This window comes from Chiroxiphia lanceolata, chromosome 16 (genome assembly GCF_009829145.1).
Source record: "Chiroxiphia lanceolata isolate bChiLan1 chromosome 16, bChiLan1.pri, whole genome shotgun sequence".
NCBI classification, from domain to species: domain Eukaryota; kingdom Metazoa; phylum Chordata; class Aves; order Passeriformes; family Pipridae; genus Chiroxiphia; species Chiroxiphia lanceolata.
Genome location: NC_045652.1, coordinates 8,222,040 through 8,243,530, shown reverse-complemented (window position 1 = coordinate 8,243,530; position 21,491 = coordinate 8,222,040). Strand labels below are relative to the sequence as shown.

General features: G+C 42.0%; 1 protein-coding gene across 1 annotated transcript in view; it reads right to left on the bottom strand.

The window, feature by feature from the left end:
• The window catches only part of XYLT1 (xylosyltransferase 1), a 183,574-nt gene that overhangs the window by 19,572 nt on the left and 142,511 nt on the right, over positions 1-21,491 (bottom strand). Inside the window, exons 6-9 of the mRNA XM_032704234.1 lie at positions 9,846-10,062; positions 7,586-7,762; positions 5,327-5,589; positions 1,785-1,980 (exon numbers count right to left, since the gene is read on the bottom strand). Of these exons, the coding sequence (XP_032560125.1) occupies positions 1,785-1,980; positions 5,327-5,589; positions 7,586-7,762; positions 9,846-10,062 (853 nt within the window). The remainder of the gene's footprint in view (positions 1-1,784; positions 1,981-5,326; positions 5,590-7,585; positions 7,763-9,845; positions 10,063-21,491) is intronic.

Here is a 21,491-nt window from a genome sequence, read left to right as displayed (position 1 = left end):
GCCACACTGAAGCTGAAGAAGTTAATGCTGAATTTATACCAGGGTAACTGAGAGAATAATTTGGCTCAGAGGTAGAGATCCCTGCAGGCCAAGGGAAGGCAGATAGTAAAATAAACAATTAAGAAAAGATTAAATGATTTACTTTGTACCTCCTGGCCTTTTAAAATATGAATCATCTATAAAAGGAGAGGACAATTAAAGAGTTTAGGTGAGAACATGTAATGAAAACAAGTAAGCAGCCACCAAAACTCTTTCTGTGAGTTTCAAACAGAAGAAAATATTTCCTTATCCTGAAAAAAGCTCACCGGTGATTAAATTCCTCCCATGCTTTGCACTCACACAGCTTCCCTGCAGCAGCAGTTGCTGTGGGGCTGCTCACAGACCAGTCTGTGAGGCTGTGAGGAGCAGCTCCGTAGTCCCGTGGGATCCAGGGATTCTCCCTGGAGGGTGACACACTCCACAGAGCTGTGGGCACCGCCACGCCAGGGGAGGCGGCCCCGGGGCACTGCTGCTGCAGGATGTCTGTCAGGCAGGCTCATGCTCTGCTGCAGGACTGGTCTGAGGGAAAAAAGGTGCCCTGTGGCCAGGGGGGACCTGGCAAGTGGCCAGTGAGTAAATTCTGGTCTCAGGTTAGCTTCCTCCCTACAACTGCAATGAAGTCAAATGTATTCTTTCCAATTATTTTTGTTTGAGTTCCAGAAAACCAAGATCAATATATTCCGTTCTATCACACTGTTCGAAAAAACTCTGTCCCTGCTGCCAGCCCAGTTGCATTCTAAAAGAGGACCCAGAGCAGGCATCAGGATGAAAGTGAGATTAAAAGTACTAAATAAACAGCAGAAATACTCCTACAAATCACAAGAATTAAGGCTGGTATGACCATTTATCACTGCAAGAAATGGCAAGCCTACCATCAGACACATTGATAAATGAAGTACACTTTCCATCCATCTCTTTAATGGCACATTAATGTCATGGATTTGCCATGCACACCAAAACACTGAATCCCACCTAGGCGTTTCTTAATTGCCCAAGAAGATGGTAATTTATGGACTTAGCCATAATGACTAGAACACATTTGTTCAATCAATTTTATACCTTAATTGAAATTTGTGGCTTAACAAGAAAAATCATGAAATTAACTGCTCAGGCAGTTGTATCTTTAAAACAGAACACAGATGTCGGGTTCTATTAGTGGTCAACTTTCCTGATGTATTTTAGGGTACATTTTTTACATTCTATGTCAGATGCTGAGAAAAATTCCCAGAAAAAAATGACAGGATTTGGGGGAAATCTCAGTCACTGCTGTGATAATTTTCTCTTTTGTGTTACAACATCGATATTCTGCTTCCATGTGGCATTGATACCTGACTATCACTAATTTTATGAATTTTTCTCAGTATAATCTTGAGAGAAACGTTTAAAGACATCACCATTCACACCTGGAGTTGCAGAAACATGACATTTTCCCCAGTTGCCTTTCACAGCACTTATAACAATGATGGTTGCAAAGCTCCTAAGTAAGTTACTGAGTCCTTTTTACGACACCAAAGGCCTTCAATTTGTCCTTAAAACAGAAAGGAGTGAGGAAACTCCGAGTAACGTAAGAAGTGAGGCTTGACCACAGGTCTGACCTGGCAACAGTATCTCCTGTGAAGAGGATGTGCATTGTGCTAGACAGCCACTCTCACCTAAAATTTACATGGAATACAGTTCCCAAAGGCTGCTGAATTGGTATGCAACCTCTTGATGCCAGAGGCTCATGGGTGGCTACGAACACTTACCTCTGAGAACTGCAACCTTCCAAAATCGCTCGGTGGACTTGCGATCTTGAAGACTTTCTTGGGCATCACCCACGTTTCCAAAGTTTCTAGTTTACTGACAGCCAAATTGGTTGCGTGGTGTCTGATCAGGAAGCCTTGGAAACGGTCAGCAAGGAAGTAAAGGTGGACGGAAACTGGATGGCCCATGGGGTAGTATCTGTAAAACAGCACACGCACATCACTCATCAGTTACACAAGAGAGACATGAAATCTCCATTTACTTGCGCTAATGGCTTAAGAAGCATTCATTTTAACTAGAAAATCCACCACTGTACATTAAGAGATTTCAAATGTGTTCATGACTCATTATCAAATATTCTTAGGCTGTTCCGATTACCCCGAAACGTAAAAGAAATGTTACTAAGAATATATGCTCATTAGAGCATATCCACAGCTCTAAGCTCTTTAGAAGGTCCCTCTGTGTGCCAGAGAACTCCCCTCCCTAAGCACCTCTTCTGGGTAGAAAGTGCCACCCAGAGATACACACAGGTCACCAGGCTGTGCAGCACTGTTTGCTCGGACAAATTGTAGGATAAAGGATATCCCAGCAAAGTGTTTGTGCTTCAGGTGCCACCTTTCCTGCCCCAGCAGGGTCAGTGCCTGCCCATGTGGGAGAGCACGGAATGCTGCAAGGCCGAGCATCAGCCCTGAGCCCCCTCCATTCCCAAACCCCTTCCCCAAGGGCACGGCTCTTTAGGGTGGCACTGAAGCCAAGGACATCAGGATCCAGCCCCCATTTTCCTATATTTTAGGAAATAAACTTCACATTTCTTAAAGACTTGAGATTTAAAAAAACCCAAACTGATAAAAGGTCAAACAACCAGGCAAAACCTATCGTTGGGAGATTTGGGGGTGTTTGGTTACAGTTCAAATTTAAAGATATTGTGTTCACAGCTTCAAATAATAAACTGTATGGTCAATTGTCTGCTATAGTCTCAGAAACTCCCGTAATGATTTCTGGGTACATACGGATGCATAAATAATTAAAAATGTGTTATTCATAGCTCAGAAATATTTTACTACTTTGCAGCACTGACATTAACTGCAAAACAAGTTGAACCACCCAGTATCACACCTTCCCAGTAAGTCAGCTAAGTCTGACTCCTTGTGCTTGTTACCACAGCTCAAGACATGAGCAGTAAGAGGAGCTGACCAAAGAAGCCTTTCCATTGCGTGAGGCCAGCAACACCCAGAAGAAAGTCTCTAGAGCTTGAGAAATAAACATAAGAAGACAGAGTACAAACACTGATGGACTGAGCAAAAACACAGCAAAGCTACGCAGCCAATACCACCAAACAACCTAACTTCTGTTCTGAGTACTGAGACCTCCTGTTTTATATGTTTGCAGCAGCAAATATTTACAATATCCTTGAAATAGTCTGAGTAAATTGCCTCTTGGTAGCAGTGAGTAAAAATGCCTAGAGATGGAAGAAATAAATTAAACCTCAATCACACATTAACGTTGCTCCGAGAGAAGATGCTGATACGCAATCTCATTTGGTACCCGAGCAGTCTGCGGGGGGCACGGCTTCCTGAGGCTGTGAGCTGGCCCTTGTTAGAAAAGTGTGCAAGGCAGCTTCTCTTATAAACATCTCCTGTGCTGCTGCAGGAGGCAGCAGGGACTGACTCCAAATGTGATCTGAAGCGGTAGCGGCTTTCCTTGCAGTGCCAACAGTGGTGTGAAACGAGCTGGGGTGGTGACTGCAGGATCAGCTGACTCGGGGCTGCTGTAGCCCCAGCAGCAAAGGAACACTGTCGAGGTGCTCAGCCCAAATACATCCCTGCCATTACTGTGTTAGAGACATGCAAAATCACTGGTTGGAAAGAGGAAAGGTATATATGCATACACCTAGAAAGACAATGGAGTATCGAAGAGATGTGAATCATAAACCTGAGGAATATCCACCTTTCTGTGATTTAAATTGGATGCTGACTCACAGTGTTTCGAGGGGGCTCAGGTAGGTATGAAAATGAAGCCTCCACTCCATATCACAGTGCAATTCCTCCCTGCACTGTTTCATGAGGCTCTAGTCTGCTGTAAAGGAGCCATGCTTTATTCTGGGGACAGCTGCAATCAGCAGTGGGTGACATGATGTCCCTATCTATAATCTGAGCAAGCTTGAAAAGCACCTTGAGCTCCTGTGCAATGGAATGTTCCTCAGAAAAGATATCGATAATTGATGTAAATCAGCATCAGAACACTGGCAAAAGGAATAAGCACAGAAGTAATTGTCAAATTATTTCAGTGCTGGTTACACATAGGCCCCATCCTCCCTGTTGGCTTCACTCTGCAGGACAAATGACCCAGCACTTCTTTAGGTCTGCCTTTATTTCATATAAGGAAGGCATGCTGCTAGTGATTATTTCTATCTAATTGTTATTGATCTTTTATTGCTTTGCACCGGTAACCTTCACTGACAAAACTCTAATAGGAACCTGGAGCACTTATTGCCACATCTTTCTAAATGGGACATTGCTCAGCACTTCCATGACTAATTTAGGAAGGTCAAGGCACATTTGGTTCCCTCTTGAGAACACAAGAGGGGCAACGTCCATCCATCAAAGAACAAGGGGATGTCTTCAGTGTTGCTGACTTAGGCTGTGTTTTCTGTTAGGAAAAAAAAAGGCAGGGTCCAGAAATACATTCTGAAGAATGAATTAAGATGAACCCTCTCTGTTTTGAATGTAAACAGATTCAGATGTGTTTGCAGGCAGCAAACATCTACCATGAAGAGAGCCTTTTCTGTGCAAGTCTAACTCTGGGAATTCTTGTTTCAAATCTCTTTTAGACTGAATTGTTCTTTGCTAGGCTTATAGGTGAAAAAGGAATCTAGAATATAGGGGAAATTTCCCTTTAAAGAATATGGAACTTCATTTGATAGAGAGATATATATTTATAAATTATATTTATATATTAATACATTTTATGTATTTGATGCTAATAGATCCTACCAGTTGCAGCACTTTTGGCACAGACAGCTGCACCAAGCAGGCAAACTGAGCCAAACAAGCAGCTCTGTGTACTCCATGTGTGCTCCCAGGGGAACAAACAAGCAAGGACCATTAACCTGCCTGTGTTCAGATTAGTTCTGAAATCCTGTCCTCTGCTCTTGGTAAGCATAATAGAGGTGAACATGACCTCTGCTGCAATCACACGGAGGGTTTGGGAGCTGTGGCTATAATACACTTGCTGGAATTAATCAAGGAAAACGCAGCAGTGGGGGTAGCACTGCCCAACTGGATCCTGTCAGTCTTCATCAGGCCAGAAAGTAGCTCCTTAAAAGTGCAGCAAACAGGTCACATAATGTCAACCCAGAATAACCAATGCTTTATTATGGACATAAATACTCCTGGAAATAAGTGCTGTGCACTTGCAGCTGCCTGGCCCTGTTTGTGAGGGCGGGTTCCAGCCAGCACAGCCGAGTAGAACCAACATCCCCGGGAGCTCGGCGGCCCGGTCAGTGTCCCCTGAGACACCCAAGACAAGGCAGGCCCAGACTAACCGGCAGCTGTTGTCTCCAGCAGCGTGGAAGGAGGTCTCGGCTCTGCGCAGGCCCAGGCGGGAGAACGCGTGGTACATGGTGAGGGCCACATCGCTGAGGGTCTGCACCCCGTCGGGCTCGTCGTACACGTTCTCCCAGTAGGCCCGCAGGCCGGGCGTGCCAGAGGGGTAGTTGCCGTACAAGTAATAGTCCAACTGGCCAATTATCTCTTGGTTCACTATAGCTTCAAATTTGCGGGCAAAGAAAGTTGGCCTGGCAGTCTGCTGTTGGGATACGACAGGAAAAGACTGAGTGAGTTCCCATTTTTGGCCATGACACTTTGTCCTAAGCCATGGGTTGGAGCTGAGGACATGAACTGGTTCTCTCCATGGGCAAAGATGACTTATAGGGTCACCTTTGTGCCCATTCGTTGTTAGGAGTGATGTTAAGGTTCAAGTAAAACCTACAGGTAAAGGTTACCTAAAGGTTCAGGTAAAACTATGGTGAGAGGGGCTCTCTCACCATAGTTACACAACAAAAACACAGCTGTGTCAATCCCTTCATACCAACAGCCTCCCCCTGCTGCCTTGCTCTGTAAGGCTCACCAAGTGCCAGAGCAGTGTGGAATGCTTTCTAAACCCTCTGTTAGCCTGGAGACAGTGCAGCACTGGCACGTGTTAGGCAGGGAACAAACCATCGTGTGACACAGGGGCTCAGAAGAGGCAGAGCAGCATCTTCTGTGTATGGATTTGCTGCTAGTAGGTGGTAAGAGGACTCTGGGAGAGCTGCCATCTATGGCTGAGGTTTCTCAACCTCTCAGTGGTCCTGCACAGATTTTTGCCCTGCACTTGACACAATCTTGAGCATATTACTGCTTTATATGCTACTCAACTACAATAAGCTTCAAAAAAGTCTTTGTTTTGCCTTGCTCATATTTGAGCATGGGTTCTGAGGTGCCAAGGAGTTCAAGGGTGCCCCAGATGGTTGGAAAATTCTTTTGAGGATGCTCAGTTTTAGTCTGAGAGGGCACATACTGTGGGCTCTCTGATCTGTGCCTCTGCAGCTCTCCTCTTTGTGCCTCCGTGAGAACTGTGAGCCAGCCTTTTAGCGCCCTGTGTTTGTGTGAGGGGTTCTCTCACCAGGCAAGTGTCAGAAGCTGCCTTTACATCTATTCTAATTTTGTACTTTCCCTTCCAGCTCAGTTTACTTGATTGTTTTCTGAAATATCGTTGTGGGTTCACAGCCTGGAGCAGGTCAGGCTCTGCAGTCTGGCAGAAGTTTTTTAAGACTTGCCATTTATTTTGTGCTGGAGACTTTCCTGGGCTTGGTGGTAGGGGCAGCAGAGCCTCTCTTAGATAACATCTCATTTGCTCTTTTTGTGAGTGCCTGTGTCACTGACTTCAAGCGTGTTTGGTAGGCAGCACATTACAGTAAAGATCTGTTTCAGAGCAGTCATCATTTCTGTGCTGTAGGGTAACACATTCCCCATCCCACACAAAGCCTGAACAAATATGCTTTATGCAGGGAAGCCCAAGGAGCTGCAGGGATGGAATTGCAAATCTGGTGACCTTGAAACAAGAGGCTGTTCATTCTTAATAAAAGATACACATGCCAGATACAGCCTTGAGACTGAGTGCACCCTTAAGCACAGGATTTGCTCTCATGTCTGGCTTGAGGAAACTATCACAAAGGAACTGATTACACTTTTTAAGGCAGTATTGCCAAACCTGGGTGATCAAAACCTCACGACTAAGGCTCCCAAAACAACAAAATGAACACTAACAGCTGATGAATATGATCATGAAAATGAATTTGTCTTGTGCTGTGTAAGTCTCTAGCAGGCACACTAGTCAACTTCTAAGTTTTTTTTAAAGATGATAAACATTGCTTAACACTGAAAGCTGGGAGTTTAATGAAATCATGAAAGCACCTGAGCTGAAACTTTGCAACAAAATCACAAGAGTTACTAAGTACTAGTGGTATCGTGAGGCATGTGTCAAGCTTCCCATCTTTCTAGCCCAGCAGATTACCAATGCTAAGTAGCCCAAAGAGTTGTTTTGTGACTTTACTGTGCAAGTAATATGTCTCAAGGGCCAAAAGACAGGAGAACCAATCTTTTGTTCTCCTGAAATTAAAATCAGAGCTTCCTCACATCTCTTTCTCCACCTGACTGATGGAGTAAAAGCTTCCCTTCCCATTCCCTGCTGCAGCCTTGCAGCCAGCTGGCTCTCCACACCCCAGCAGAGGGAGAAGAGCCTCTTTCAGGTTATGCTGAGTTACCTGGAATCGGTGAAAGTCTGCTGGTTTGAAGTCATTAGGTGAACAGCCACACCAGTCAACAATGTGCTTGTATTGACACTTGCAACCGAGTTTACGATTCCAGTTCGTGATGCGCAAGTTGTTGTCCACCATGGAGTCACAGTATGGGCTGTTCTCCAGAACAGTGTGAAAGAAGGACTGCAAGAAAGGCAGAGCAGATCACTGTATTTACCTCCTCAATTTTCTGTTTTCTCTCCCTCACTTCAGCCCATGGGCCCAAACCTAATGCAGGTGACTTATCTTTGTTTGAAATGACAGAATTAACAAGCGCTACTGTTCTGCCATATATGAAATGTGCTCTCTGTGTATGGATTCCATAGAGCATGAAAAAGTCACGACACACTACAGACCCAACCAAACTATAATAATACACAGCTGAGGCCTTGCTCCAAATACCTGGCACAGAAAACTTGCACTTCTGCAATGAGCAGCTTTGTGCACTGAGAGTCCAAAGGACTCCTGGAAAGGCCACAGTGTCAGCAATTATTTTATTTATATTTCAGCTGTATGAGCAATTCTAAGAAATTCCCATTATTTCTTGTCTGTAAGTTTCTGTCTGGTCTAATAGATTTAGGACTGCTTTCCTGAGCAATGTGCAAATAATATATCTCAGGTTGTTTCCTAAGACAATTCTCAAAACTACACCATCACCCCAGTTACTATGAAAATTATACAGTCCCAGACAGCTCTTCTGTGGCTGTCTCTACCACCAGCACTCTGAAATGCATTGCTAGTTGAGTGGCCTTGTTCTGAAATACACAGTTCACCCTAGGCACCAAAAGGACATTCTGCCTCCTGCATTTACGTCTGATATTGTAAGTCTTTACTTGCTGACTCATGGCAGTGTGGAATTCCTATTGGGCTACTCTAATTATATCATCATAATATCAGCTATTACATAAATCATGTGTAATGGGGACTGATACAGCAGGTTAACAGGTCAGTGAAGGCAGGGTGGTTTTAAGAAACCAGCTATGTATCTTGCAAAGAAAACCTTGCAGAAAAAAGCTATGGAATATCATCAAATTTAGCCCTGGAAGAGACCATTTTTGGAGCAGTGACTTCTCTTTAAAATCAGCAATAGTAAGATCTATAAATAACCAGCACAACATTAGCGTGGCTGGCCCCCAAATAATCCCCCTACCCTTTTTAATGTTAAATGACAGCTCAGTGAATATGGATTTTATGCTTGAACTGTTTGGTTAAACCCGTAAAGGCATCCATTCTCATTCAAGCGAGAGGGGGAAAAAAAACCCTACCCAATTACCCATTGCCCTGTATCCTTTTATAGCAATACAGAAATTTCTCTAGATAATGGATGAAAAGGTTATCAGAGTTGAGAAAAAAGGTGATTTTTAACAGAAATGGGATTAAAAGAAGATTATTCAACATGTGCGTGGAATAATAAACCCCTACCAAAAGATGACAATTTCTGTGCTCCACCACAGGCTAATGAGCCTAGATTTGAAAGATTGGTCTCATCAATCCCTGGGAATGTTCAGGAGCCAAGGAAGCTATTATTTTAAAGACAGGCAACCAGGTCTTCCTCTGGGAAGCAGAGCCTGACAAGCCAGGGGAGTAACGTACCTGCTGAGGCAGGTGAAGCACAGCCCGACAACCCGCCAGGCTCTGTGCTCTACTTGCAGATAACGCACATTCCCTGACACACTGCTGCATGCCAGACAAAAACCCATCCTTCTGTGTGCTCCCCTTCTGCATCACTTGTAGCCAGAGCCATTCCTGAGTGATCTAAATGATTTGTGACTGTGCCTTCCAGCTGAGTTTTGAACGGAACAATAAACCTTTGTTTGTAGGGTTTATATTTTTAAAGAAAAGGGCTGGATAATAGCAAGAAAAGCTACTTATGAAGACAATTCGCCATCTCTAATATCCTTCAAAAGCTTTGTGCAGGAACAATTTCCAAGCAAAGGACAGCTGGATTTTTGGTTGTTCGGTAACAGATTAATAGGCTTAGAAGGATAAGACAAAGCCATTCCTTGCAAAAAAGTCCCACAAACAAACAAAGCAATAAACAACTGCAAAAGATTTTCTAACCCTAAAGGACTTACTTGTGATGGGAGTAAAATTCTCATTACCCCCTGTGGGATGTTTCAAAGCCCATCAAAATCAGGTGAAAGCCCCTCTGATTCCGGTGGTCTTTGGGACAAGCACAAACACTGCAGGTTTGAACACAGAGAGGGATTGCTCTGGATTCACATACCTCAGCAGGAAGCAGCGTGTAAGAGTAAAACCTCTTCATCTTTGTTACCAAGTCATCATTAGAAAAAGTCACATACTCCACAAACTTCCTGTTTAGGAGAAACCAGTCTGACCCTCCATCAACTGTGATTCCTTCTGGGATCTTCCGGTCCCCCAGGCGCCACATGTGGGTATCGCATTCCAGGAAAAGCCGATCCAGTCCTTGTTTTCTGATAAATCTGAGGAAACACAATAGCAGTCATTAAAAGTTAATTTGTATTTTGTTATCATCACGAGGTCTATAAATAAAAAGCTACTTTCTCAAACAAAGAAGGATCAAAAGGTCATTTGTTTATATTTCTGTTCTACTCCTAAATAATGTAGAGAAGTTTAATAAATAATTAATCAGTTATACATTCAGTTATAGAGGCAAAGATCAACAGATTGCTTTTAAACATCATTTTATACCTTCTGCTGTCCTAAGGCAGAACTGTGTAGATGACAGAGCTCTGTGGCATGAAAGTCCATAATGCTCATTAACTCTCAACAAACCACTGCAGAAGAACCATAACATGAGCAAGAACTAAACGCAACCTGTGTGACAGGTTTCTGTCTCTAAATGAAGTCATAGCTTTTCAAAACCAGCAAACTGTACATGAAGGTAAAACGACCAATTTGCTCCTATGTTATTATTCCATTAATTTTTCTATTGGGGTATAGCCAATTAGGAAGAAATAGCACTGTCTTGGTCTTTGCTGTGGAAAGAGCTTGTTTGCTCTGTATGAAAGTCTTTGGGGGACAATGTGTTGTTATTGCTGAACCATGAATAAGAGGAGCAACTGCAGAACTGTAAAGTTATGGAAATGAATTATTTGAGACCAATGTAATAATAATAATAAAAAAAAAAGCTGAGAAATCATTCTGTGTTTGAAAACACTTTGGACTGGATGCCCACACATGTTTTGAGACTGTCTGATCCAGGTTTCTGTTTGTTACTCCATTTCCAGAATGATTTCCCAGAAGGAGAAGCAGGGCAGCCATGAATTAGCACACGCCCTCGCAAGGGGGGCTGAGCACCCTTAATCACGGTGAGTTGCTGTGTTGAACACATCCCACATGTTCTGAGTAGCAACAGATGCTCACTAACCAGACACTGCAGAACTCACAGAACACAAGTTCTCTCTGAGTGTAGGATCTGCAGCACCTACAGTGAGGAGAGCACCGTGTTCTGTTCCTGAACCACATAGAGCTGTGCCAGGGTGTTTCGGGATTAGGAAGTCAAGATGACATTTTACTGGTCCTCAAACACATGTAACTGAAGGAAGGGGAAAAGAAATAAAAGTTAAGGAACAGCATCAAAGCTTTCTGGCCTCCTGCATCTGGAAACATGAGCATTAACCCTGTAGGCCAACTCCCTGTTTTAAGTTCTGTTCTACACCAATCAAAGAACTGAGATGCAATTATGAAATGGTGCATATTAATTTTCAAAAGGACCGTAAATGACTTCAGGGGCTATGTCCTACTGATAGCTATGTCTCTTTTCACAGTATGAGAAGAGCTCCTCTGTTAACACAACAGTGCAGAAAATGTGTAAATGAGAGTGAAGAAATTTTTCTTTCCATGAACAAGTTTCTAATTTCATGTTCCATTATGAAGGATAATAGAAAAGTCTTGCAATTTTAATGCAGTCCTCTGGAATGTAATCTTCAAATTCAATATTTATGCAGTTATCTCCAAATCAAATATTAATGTGCCTGAAAGTTTGGTCATTTATTTATTTCCCTCAAAACTAAATGCTCATTTGAGTTAATTATTTTAAGAAAATAATAGAATTTTATCGACCATATTTAAATAGGAACATAACGTTCTTTTCCATGAAGTAATTTCTTTCAACTGCTATCTCTACCAATTTATCATCCTTTACTCTCATTTTCAAATAGAAGGTTCTCTGGCTGCAATAGAAACCCTCAAACCAAAGAAATCACCTTTCAAATTTCAAAAACTACTGTATTAAAAACTCCCCCAGCCTGCATCACACGATGGGGCTTACAGCTAACTGGTACCAGAAAGCTCAGTAACACAGCTTCAGCCCTATTGTCTGAACTTGGCAAGAGAAGAGCATGGCCACACTCCAGATGAGAAGGTCCCAGCAAATCCTGACTCACAGCTTCATGTCTTCCAAAATAGTTGACAGGCTCCTTTTTTCTATACTTACACGGTTCTATGACTTTTTTTAGCTAATGGTTTGTTCAAGCAAATCTCAGCATATGGAGTGAAATAAGTCAATTCCTGGGAGTACAACTGTTTTCACAGTAAATCTCAGCCCCAAATCCTATACAACATGGTTACTAGAAGGAAACTAATCACTCATCCTGCAGCAAGGCAGCATAGCCCAGTTGAAGAGCAGCAATGCCTTTGGAGACTTCCACAGAAATGACCCTTTTGCTAATGCTTCTTGAAACCTTCCTGGAAACACCATATCAGGTTTTAGACACCAGTAACAACCGAACAGAAAGCAGGCATTTTTCAGAAGGCTCACCCTTACTGGGCCTCTTCACACACAGTCATTACACCTAAATGGAATAACACATTAGCATAGCAAATAATTTCTATGATCTATGAAGCAACGGTTTATACAAGGGGCTGTGAAGACACAGCTCTCCACTGGGCAAGTGCTTGCTGTGCATTTATGTTCCTTGGGAGCCAAGGGGACCAAGAATATTTCAGATCTGCTGGAAGCTAAATGATCCTGCCTGAGGAGGCAGCAGCTGCCCCAGCAAGCCTAGGCAGTGCTGCTGGCATAGAGAGTTGAACTGCAACCAAAGTGGAAAAGGTGGATAAGGTTTCTTTTTTTCCCCCCCAGGCTCTCTTCTAGGATGACTGATGCTCCTAGCTACTCCAGCAATAGCAATTTTGGCACTCAGGCAGGCAAGAACTTACTCTAAGCATACTGGATGTTGCTGGAGGGAAAGGGAAGGGGGCCATTTGTATGCCACACGGGGCTTTTCAAGAAATGAAAAACTCTCAAACGCTACAAATAGTTCATAAAGATTCTTAAATAGCCATTCAAGAACGCTTGCAGCCACCTCTGAAAAAAAAGATAGGAAGATGGAGGGCAAAAGCATGACCCTACTGATTTGTTTCTAGTCTAATGCTGTATTTCATTAGTTTCTGGTTATGCTCAATGGAATACCAAACCAGTATGTTTTATGAAAGCATTTCAAGCTTTGAAGAGAGAAATGAAATGCAAAATGGTGTGTTTTTCCCCCTTGTCTTTCTCTCTTGGGTCTTACAGGACAAATTAAAAGTAGAAAAAAATGGCTTAATATCATTTCAATAACCTTAGTCAATGTGAAAAAAATTCAGGTGCTTCCTGTCACCTTGAACTTCAGGTAAGACCGGCACATCTCTGCCAACCACAAATGTACCAGCCGGGACAGTGATATCCAATTGCACCAAGGTAGGGCTGGCCAAATACAACAGAGATTATCATCACATAAACAAAACAGAGGAGGAAAGTAACGATGATAACAGAGTCAGTCGGCCAGGAGAAAATAAAATTAAAACAAGACTAGGGTTAAGAAAAAGCAGGCCACAGGATGCTGTGAAGGCATGTTGCCACCTGAGCTCAGCAATCAGGCACTGACACGTGTGAAAGGTGTCATTAGTGCCCTGACTATGTGCGGATGCAGCCTCGGGGTTTACATGGTTTCAGATGGTTATTTTTATACTTTGTTAAAAAAAACCCTATTGCCTGCAGCACGTGGTCTGTCACACTGAGTAGAGATGTCAGCCCAGACAGCTCATGATTCCAATCCAGCTCAGGGAACTCCTCTTACTTTGTAGTTTATTTAAATATTTATAATTGCGTTTCAGATAAGATTCTAGGATTGTATAACACAAAAAGCATTTGTAAGTTGTTTAGCACACACTCCTACAACATGAATATAAACACATAGCTCAGCTCTTACGATATGTTTTTAACTACTAATATTGTTGCAGTTACTTAATATCAGCAAAAAATATCACAATCAACTATCATCCTTTTGGATAGTCTTCTCCAAGTGACAGCGCATGCCACAGCAACTTGGGAGAGATCCCTGCTCCTGAATACTCGTACTTACACAGTATGTAAGTCAGAGAGTTTGTTGTTTTCTCTTTTCTGAAGTCTGTGAATGCATAAAACTTCCTAAAGCATCAGAGACTATCAGATTGCTAAACATTACTTATCAGTAACTTTATCACTAAAGGGTTTTCGTCTGGAAAGAATGTACTTTGTAAGGTGAAAAGGTTTCTTCCTAAATGTTTCCTGTTTCTGGCCTCTTGCCTAGAAAACCTCCTATTGATATTTCACTGTTAACCAGGTGCACCCATGACCTCATCATCAGCATTCACGATTGAAGAATAAGAACTATAAATAAAAGTTACAATACATTAGAGAAACAATTCGTCATAAGTCAAAAGTCAATGTCAAAGCAAGAATCTGTGGAGCTTGGAGCTCCACTAGCAGCATGTTCATTTTTCCCTTAAGGTATGTGGACAAACTCTGCACATTGCTTTGACTTTATCTGCTCCTCTTTTAACACTCTTCAGACAAAAATCTGAAGACAACAGCTCATTTCAGTGGGAAAAGTCAAGTAAATATTTTTACAGATGAGAAATATGAGAGTCATTTGCCAGCAGTGTTTGCACAGCCACCCTGGAAACACTTAACCGGAGTCAATCAGTTGGGAAGCATAAAAAGAGTAACTTGCAATTTAGGTGACCAACTAGAAAACACAGAACAATCATTTGACAATCTTGAGCATAGCAGTTGCAACAAGTAATTTGTAAGCAATCTCTAGGTCACCATATACCTCCATAAACCAGTCACTGAAAAATTCTTTGTAAAAAGGAAGTTCATAAAACCCAAATCTGTGCAGAGCAGTGTCATTCCCTGCCTGCTCAAGCCAGAAATCCTGGTCTCCACTGAGTATGCAAAGGATTTCCAGTTGACTGCAACATAGGCGCTCTCTATTTCACCCCATTTCCATGAGTAACTCTATTTGAAGGGTGAAACAATATTTACAACATCTGAAATAATTAACAATTGGCTATTTAAACACGACTATACAGTACCAGCTAATCATCTGTTTTTCTAAAGATATGATCTTGCAGTCTGTTTCCCAAGACCTCTTCCTGTCATGCTGAAAGCCTCCAGGGCTGACCCCCCACTCCCAAAATGGAGTTGAAGCTTGAAAAGAGGAACAGTGTCAAAAAGAAGTAGCACGTACTTAGTCTGTCAAGATGAAGAAGATTTCTGCCTGGTATGACAGGCAGCATGTGGACAGCACAGAACACACAATTCCTGCTGTTCCAAAAGGCCATGAAAATAACTCTCAGTACAGACAGAAGCGATGGAAGAACAGAGAAAGATAAATAGTAACTTTAATTTGCTTTTCAATGTGTTGAAACTGCGGTATCCTAAATGCAAATGTTATGAGGTCGAAAGCATAATTCTTCTTATCTTCCTTTAATTTCCTTACTCAGAAGAAAATATTATAAACACAATACTCTTCCAACAATCTCCCTAAGCTTTAATGCCAATGCAGAAACAAACATCAACAATATCAGAAAGAATTTCTCTCTTCACTGAATTTGCTCTGGTGAGATTTGTCTTATTTCATGATTGGGCTTATTTGAGGAGCTAAAACCAAAGCTGTAAGTAAGCACACAAACTGAAATGCTTTTAGTAGCTTTGCCCACTGTGCTAACCACTCAGAAGTTAACAAGGAACACAGGGAATCTTACTTCTAAAATGTGATTAGTGTTTGTTACCCCATCTCTCTGCAGCAGATATCTCTCCACCAGACCCCGTGGAGCAGCAGAGCATGTGTGTGAATGGAGGGGGGCCGACCCTGCACCGTGGGATCACCAGCTGCCCCTTGCCAAGGACAGCATGGGCTCTGACCTCAGGAGGACAGGGATTGACTTCAGAGCAGAAAACAGGTGACACAGCCACGAAAAGTAAGCCAGTGCTGAGAGATGCAGTTTGTGACATTTGTTCCTGCAACCTGTGTGGGTCTCAGGGAGCTGGGCTGCAAGTCATGAGAACAAGGAGCTCTAGTGGAAGGATTTTTTGACAGTCTATGTTACCACAGTTGTTTTAATTGTATGTTTAACCACTTTTATGTTCAGTGTGCAAGTAAATCTGGGGCAGACAACTGCTGCCACACACACTGGACATAAGGTTTAGGTCATTTACAGTGCAGCAAAAATGATACAGTATTTTGAATGTCTCTTTCAAGTTACAAGTCTACCTTGAAATATGATGTTCAATGTGGCCCTTCTCAATGAATGGCATCCTTATAGAAGCCAAATAGCTTCACTTACAGGATTCCACAAGATGCTGTTGAAAGCCGATGAATATACACATTTTATCTGGTCATTATTCCATCTCTCTATGGACATATTTAGATTTTTCAAGCTTTACAATATGTGCCTCATATTCTACATAATTTGTTTCTGTTTCTTTCATATATAATTTTCTCAGAATAACCATTTAATGCTTTAGTTCTATCACATCTTTGCATTATGTTTAAAAAGAAATTTCTCAAGATTCTTTTGTTCTTGACCATCTTTTCCTAAGCATTAACTTCTCCTTGCTTTGAAAAATCGTACTTTCCATCTTCTTTCTTTCAAAAGAGAAATCTCTCTTTCAGAGGAAGTCTTAAAAAGCCTCAACGTCTCTCAATATTTTAATGTTGTGGGTCAAGGAGCAAAATAAAAAAACCTCTAAATTTTTTTTTTTTATTTGTAGGAAACTTGGAGATAGTCTATTTTTTTGCAGTCATGACTCTGCTAGGAATTGTCTTGTTTTGACAACAGTTCCATACATTTCCTTGTGAGCAAGATTTTCCTGTGGGTTTCTTTCCACTACCCTTCACTTACATGATATCTTTTAAGCAACGCTGAAACAGCTTTTACAAGGACAAAAATGAAATGGCTTCCTCTCACCATCAGGGAGGCCACAACTGAAGTGATTCTGTTTCTTTTTATATTAAATAAGCAAAACTGGAAATGATAATATGCAGAAATGTATCATGAATGCACTACAGACAGATTGAATGATATGAAACCTGACATTCTGCCATCTGTCTCCAATAAATGTCTTTTCTGTAAGATTTCTTGTCCCCTCACCTCCTCTTCTTTGCAAAACCCTCAACACTCCTCAACTGTCGGAGCAGTCTCTGACCTGGAAATGCTCCTGGGCCTGAGTGGTTGAGCTTGAAGCCATCTCACCTATGTGATGCTGGTGCTGCAGCAACTACAGCACAGGCTACTGCTTCCACCATGGCCAGCAGATCCTGCAGATCCCAGCTGGTGCAGCACCCAGAGGCACTGCAAAGGGACACCTGAGTGACCACCACAACAGCATCTCACCGAGGGTTCTACTGTGCTTAACGTCTCAGCATCTGCATGCTGGACACTGGAGAAGGAAAAGGAAATGGGGTTTCAAACATTCCAGCTTTCCAAGTGGCTGAGGGCAAGTGGGAGTCACTTCTATACAGATTTCAAGTTACCAAATCAGGCTACTGACCTGTGGGTACGTCAGGACCAACAACATCTGTTCCAGCCTAAGAGGATGTTCCCTGCCATAACCATTTTATGAAGTCTCAGGGCTTCAGATGGCAGGGTACAAAAGTTACCATTCATACAGCTGAAAATGAACTGTGCAGCTCAGTGTTCCTAGATAGCAATAAGATTTCTGATTACTTTACCAGTACCTCAATTTTCACCTTCTTCCTAATTCTGTTCCAGCCCCATAAAGCATGGCCACTTCAAACCTTCTCACTTATTGCACCTTTCTGAACTAGTGGATGATCTTGCTTGTATACTCTAAGAACAAAGAACATCCTGCTTAGTCCCACGTCAAACCATATGGCTGGTTTTGTTTTTCTTTGCATTGACAACCTAGAGCACTGTTTTCCAAAACTGAGTGGAAGTAAAAGGCCTACAAGGAGGTATATTGTCAAGCTGAAGCAGTAAAGGCTTTATGGCTCCCCTAATGCTTAGCATAAAGCACTGAAGAACATTGGAAAGTTAGCTGTAATGTCTAAATTTTTTAAGTGCAGCCTCTTTGCAGAGAAGATGCATGTTGCTATTTCAGTCGCTACATTTCTCATGCGACTGTTGGGCTGAACTACTTCCAAGCAAAAAATAGATCTTAGTCCATGTGCTCAAAGTGTTTTATAAAAATTAGCAAAAAAAAGTATGGCTGAGAGTAATGCCAAATGAACCACCAGATATTTCACATGAGCCGCAACGTATATGCTGCTAGAACCTAAGTGGTTAAACCATTCCAACACCAGGGATAGTTAATCAATTTTTTTCCCTAGTATTTGGGTACTTACTGGGCAATTCATCAATGCAATACATATCAGCATTTACTGTGTGATCCATTTTCTAACCAACCACCAAACCGCCATCAACCCAGTGTACAGAACACCAACAAACACCATGTGCCACTGGGGAAAAAAGGTACGTCTGAAAGAGGTAATTATCAGCAGAACTGGGCTGAAAGAGATGGAGACTTTGGGAAAGTGGTCCAGTCCTTTGGTATTTAAGGTCTCTCCAGCCTCTGAGAACTGGGATGGGATTGTGATGCTCCTTAGTAGAGTTCATCAGCACCTCTAAAATTATCTGGAACCCAGGAGTGAGAAAGGGGACAACACAACTGCAAAGAACAGCATTAATGAGGAGAAAAAAACAGCACAAGAAAAGAACTCAGATACATACCAAGTATTTAATGGTCTTTTCTTTAGCTGTTTGTATTTTGCCTATGAGTTCGAGATTCCTCTAAGATCTAACAGCATCCAGCCTTCACAGCATGTTTACACTGTTTCCCAAATGATCACTGTGGCAAGATTTCTCTAAAAAACCCTTTTGTCCTGCCTGTTATTGAAGATGTCACATTTGACTGTCTTTATATTTTATAATACATCAGCTAGGTGCTGCTCCTACCAAAAAAAATAAAATCTCCTAGCAAAAAAACACTAACAAAAAAAAAAAACCCAAACAAACAAACAAAAAACCCAGGTTATTCACTTGCTTTTAATAGTCTGAGACACTGAAAAGAGGAGAAAATGTAAGTGTTGCCCAGAAAGTACTATGTAATGACTCCAGCCACTGTATGCAATTTCATTTCATAAATCCACCTCTCTCAGGAAATAACACTTCTCCAGCTGAGGGTAGGAGCCATTTTCATGTCCATTCCCTTTACTGAAGCCACTAAAGGAAAATCAGAGCGATGCACTTCTTAATGACTTGGGCATAACTAAAAGAAAACTTCACTCTGTAAAGAGGAGCCTGGTTTTTCTCCTTATTTGGCAGTAAAACATGTACTGATTGTGAACATGGTTTGAATACAAAGTCCATTGTAATCGAGCTGTATAAGCATTTCAGTTTTAGGATGGCACTTCTAATCTTTCTCTCTCCGTTATATGATCCGAAGACTATGATGATTTAAAACTCAAGAGTTTCCAGTTGTTTAAAAAGGAGACTTAGACAACTGAAAAGCTTATTGCTTAGGAACCATTATTCATTCACAAGTTAAAATTAAAATTACCAGCAGGGACTATACATTGCTTTCAACGATATTTAGATGCTGAGCTCCTGTATTATTAGTTGACATGTTTTGACAAAAACACCTTGGACAAGCCAAATCATTATTGTACATGGAGGAGCAGTCAGTATAGTCCAGTGCCCTCTCCCTTATCATGACTTTAATTAGCTGGTTTAAATAAAAAATTCTGTTCCAATCTGTTTTGAGATAGGATATCCCAAAGGAGTTTTTTCCTGTTGCCTAATAACATGAAAACTGGCCTGTGTTCTAAATCCTTTCCAAAAGCTCGCCTTCTTTTTTTTTCATTATTTTTTTGTTGCCAAACCTTGAGGCTGTTGCTTCTCTTCTAGACCTTACTGAGCTCTTGGCCTTATCATTCGCCTCATGGGGTATTTCTTTTCCCCCGGGCTGTGAGATGACTGAGCAAAGAGCAAAATTTAAAAAGTAACTGGAAAAGTGAATAGAAAAAAATAGTCATCCCTTACTCTTAAATGAGCAAGTCACCAAGTTTGGCTGTGGAAATTCCCCATGCAAAGGTTACAAGAGGTTGGGAGAATATTGTAAGGCAGCACCACTACCCATCCCTCCTGCTCCTCTGGGGACATGGGCTGTAGGCTGCCAGACATGGGGTGACAGCCTGGATGGGCCTTTGCTCTCCTTGCACCTGCCTGTGCAGGTATTTCAGCCCAGAGGACTCCATCATTCCAACTGCAGGGATAACTGGAATGATGACAGCTTACACACTTTGGGCATACAAAGTCAATTGGGAACTGTGTGTCAAACATAGAGCAGAGGGTACACTCACCAGTTTGGACAAGACTAAGTTAATGAAACACTAAAAATGAAATATCAGGCTACAGATCTTCACTTTAGATAGAATTTCTCTCTCAACAGGTAGATGTAGAGCTGGAAATTCACCCACAATACAAACAGGGGGGAACTGCTTATTGATCAGCTTTTGGAAACAATGGAATGAATTTTCACCAAACTCCAGCATTACTCAGAACATTCACAGCTGCTGGCTTGAGTCTGTCTCTGCAGCTGTCTGGGATTTGCAGGAGGAGGGGAGCCACTCTATCTCTCTGATAGAAAAGCTGGGGAGATGCCAAGGGGTGATGTGAAAGGATCTATTCATCCAGTGGTCAGCAGTGGGAGTGCTTGGGGGACTCAGGGACTTAGACAACCATAGCAGACAGGGTCAGCAAATCTGCAGTTGTGTCCCAAATCATGTTCCCTGATGCACAGGGAATTTATGGTAGAAATCCAGGAAAAAAAAACCCCAAACATGGTGACTTGTTGCAATAGGTTTAAAGGTATTTAGCTGTTTATACAAAGAGAACCATTGAACTACTAAGTGGGTTGTTATTCCTGTGAGGGGAGGACAAGTGGCACATTAGCTCATTTCATTATTAAAATAGTATCAGATTAGTGTGTTTAATTGATCTAAATAGTTCTGATCCAGCTGAAGTTAGCATATTTAAACCAGTTTGATGCTGGCACGTCATAATTCATTAGCTATTTTCCTTAGCTAGGTCAGGGAATTTGAGAAGACTCAGGTGCACCAGAGGAGCAAGGAGGCAGAGCCTGACTGCTTTTCCCTGGCTCTTTCTCTCCCCCTTTCTACGCTAACAGTGCTGTCGATCACTATTGCCAGCTAGAGCTGAGTCTGCCAATCACTCTGACACTCTGCATTTCCCAAACCAGGGACTCTCCTGTGAAAACTGTTGACTTGGATTTAAATATTATTCCTCACAGTATTTTTTTACTACCTGCTATAGAATTTCTGACTGCACGAGATGAATGCTCGTGAAGACTTAATTTAAACAGGAACATGACAGAATTGATAAATCTGGTGACAAGAGCAAGAACAGCCAAGAAGGAGAGAGACCTGTGCGTTATTCTGCCCACTCACTGTGCTGAACATGAGACTTGGTGTGTCACATTCTCTGTGTACTCTAACCAAACCCAGCCTTACAGCACACTTGACATTTTATAGAATAAAGGGACGACCTGGTGACCCAAGCAGAATAAAACAAAATACTTTTAGATGCAAAGCCACTGGGA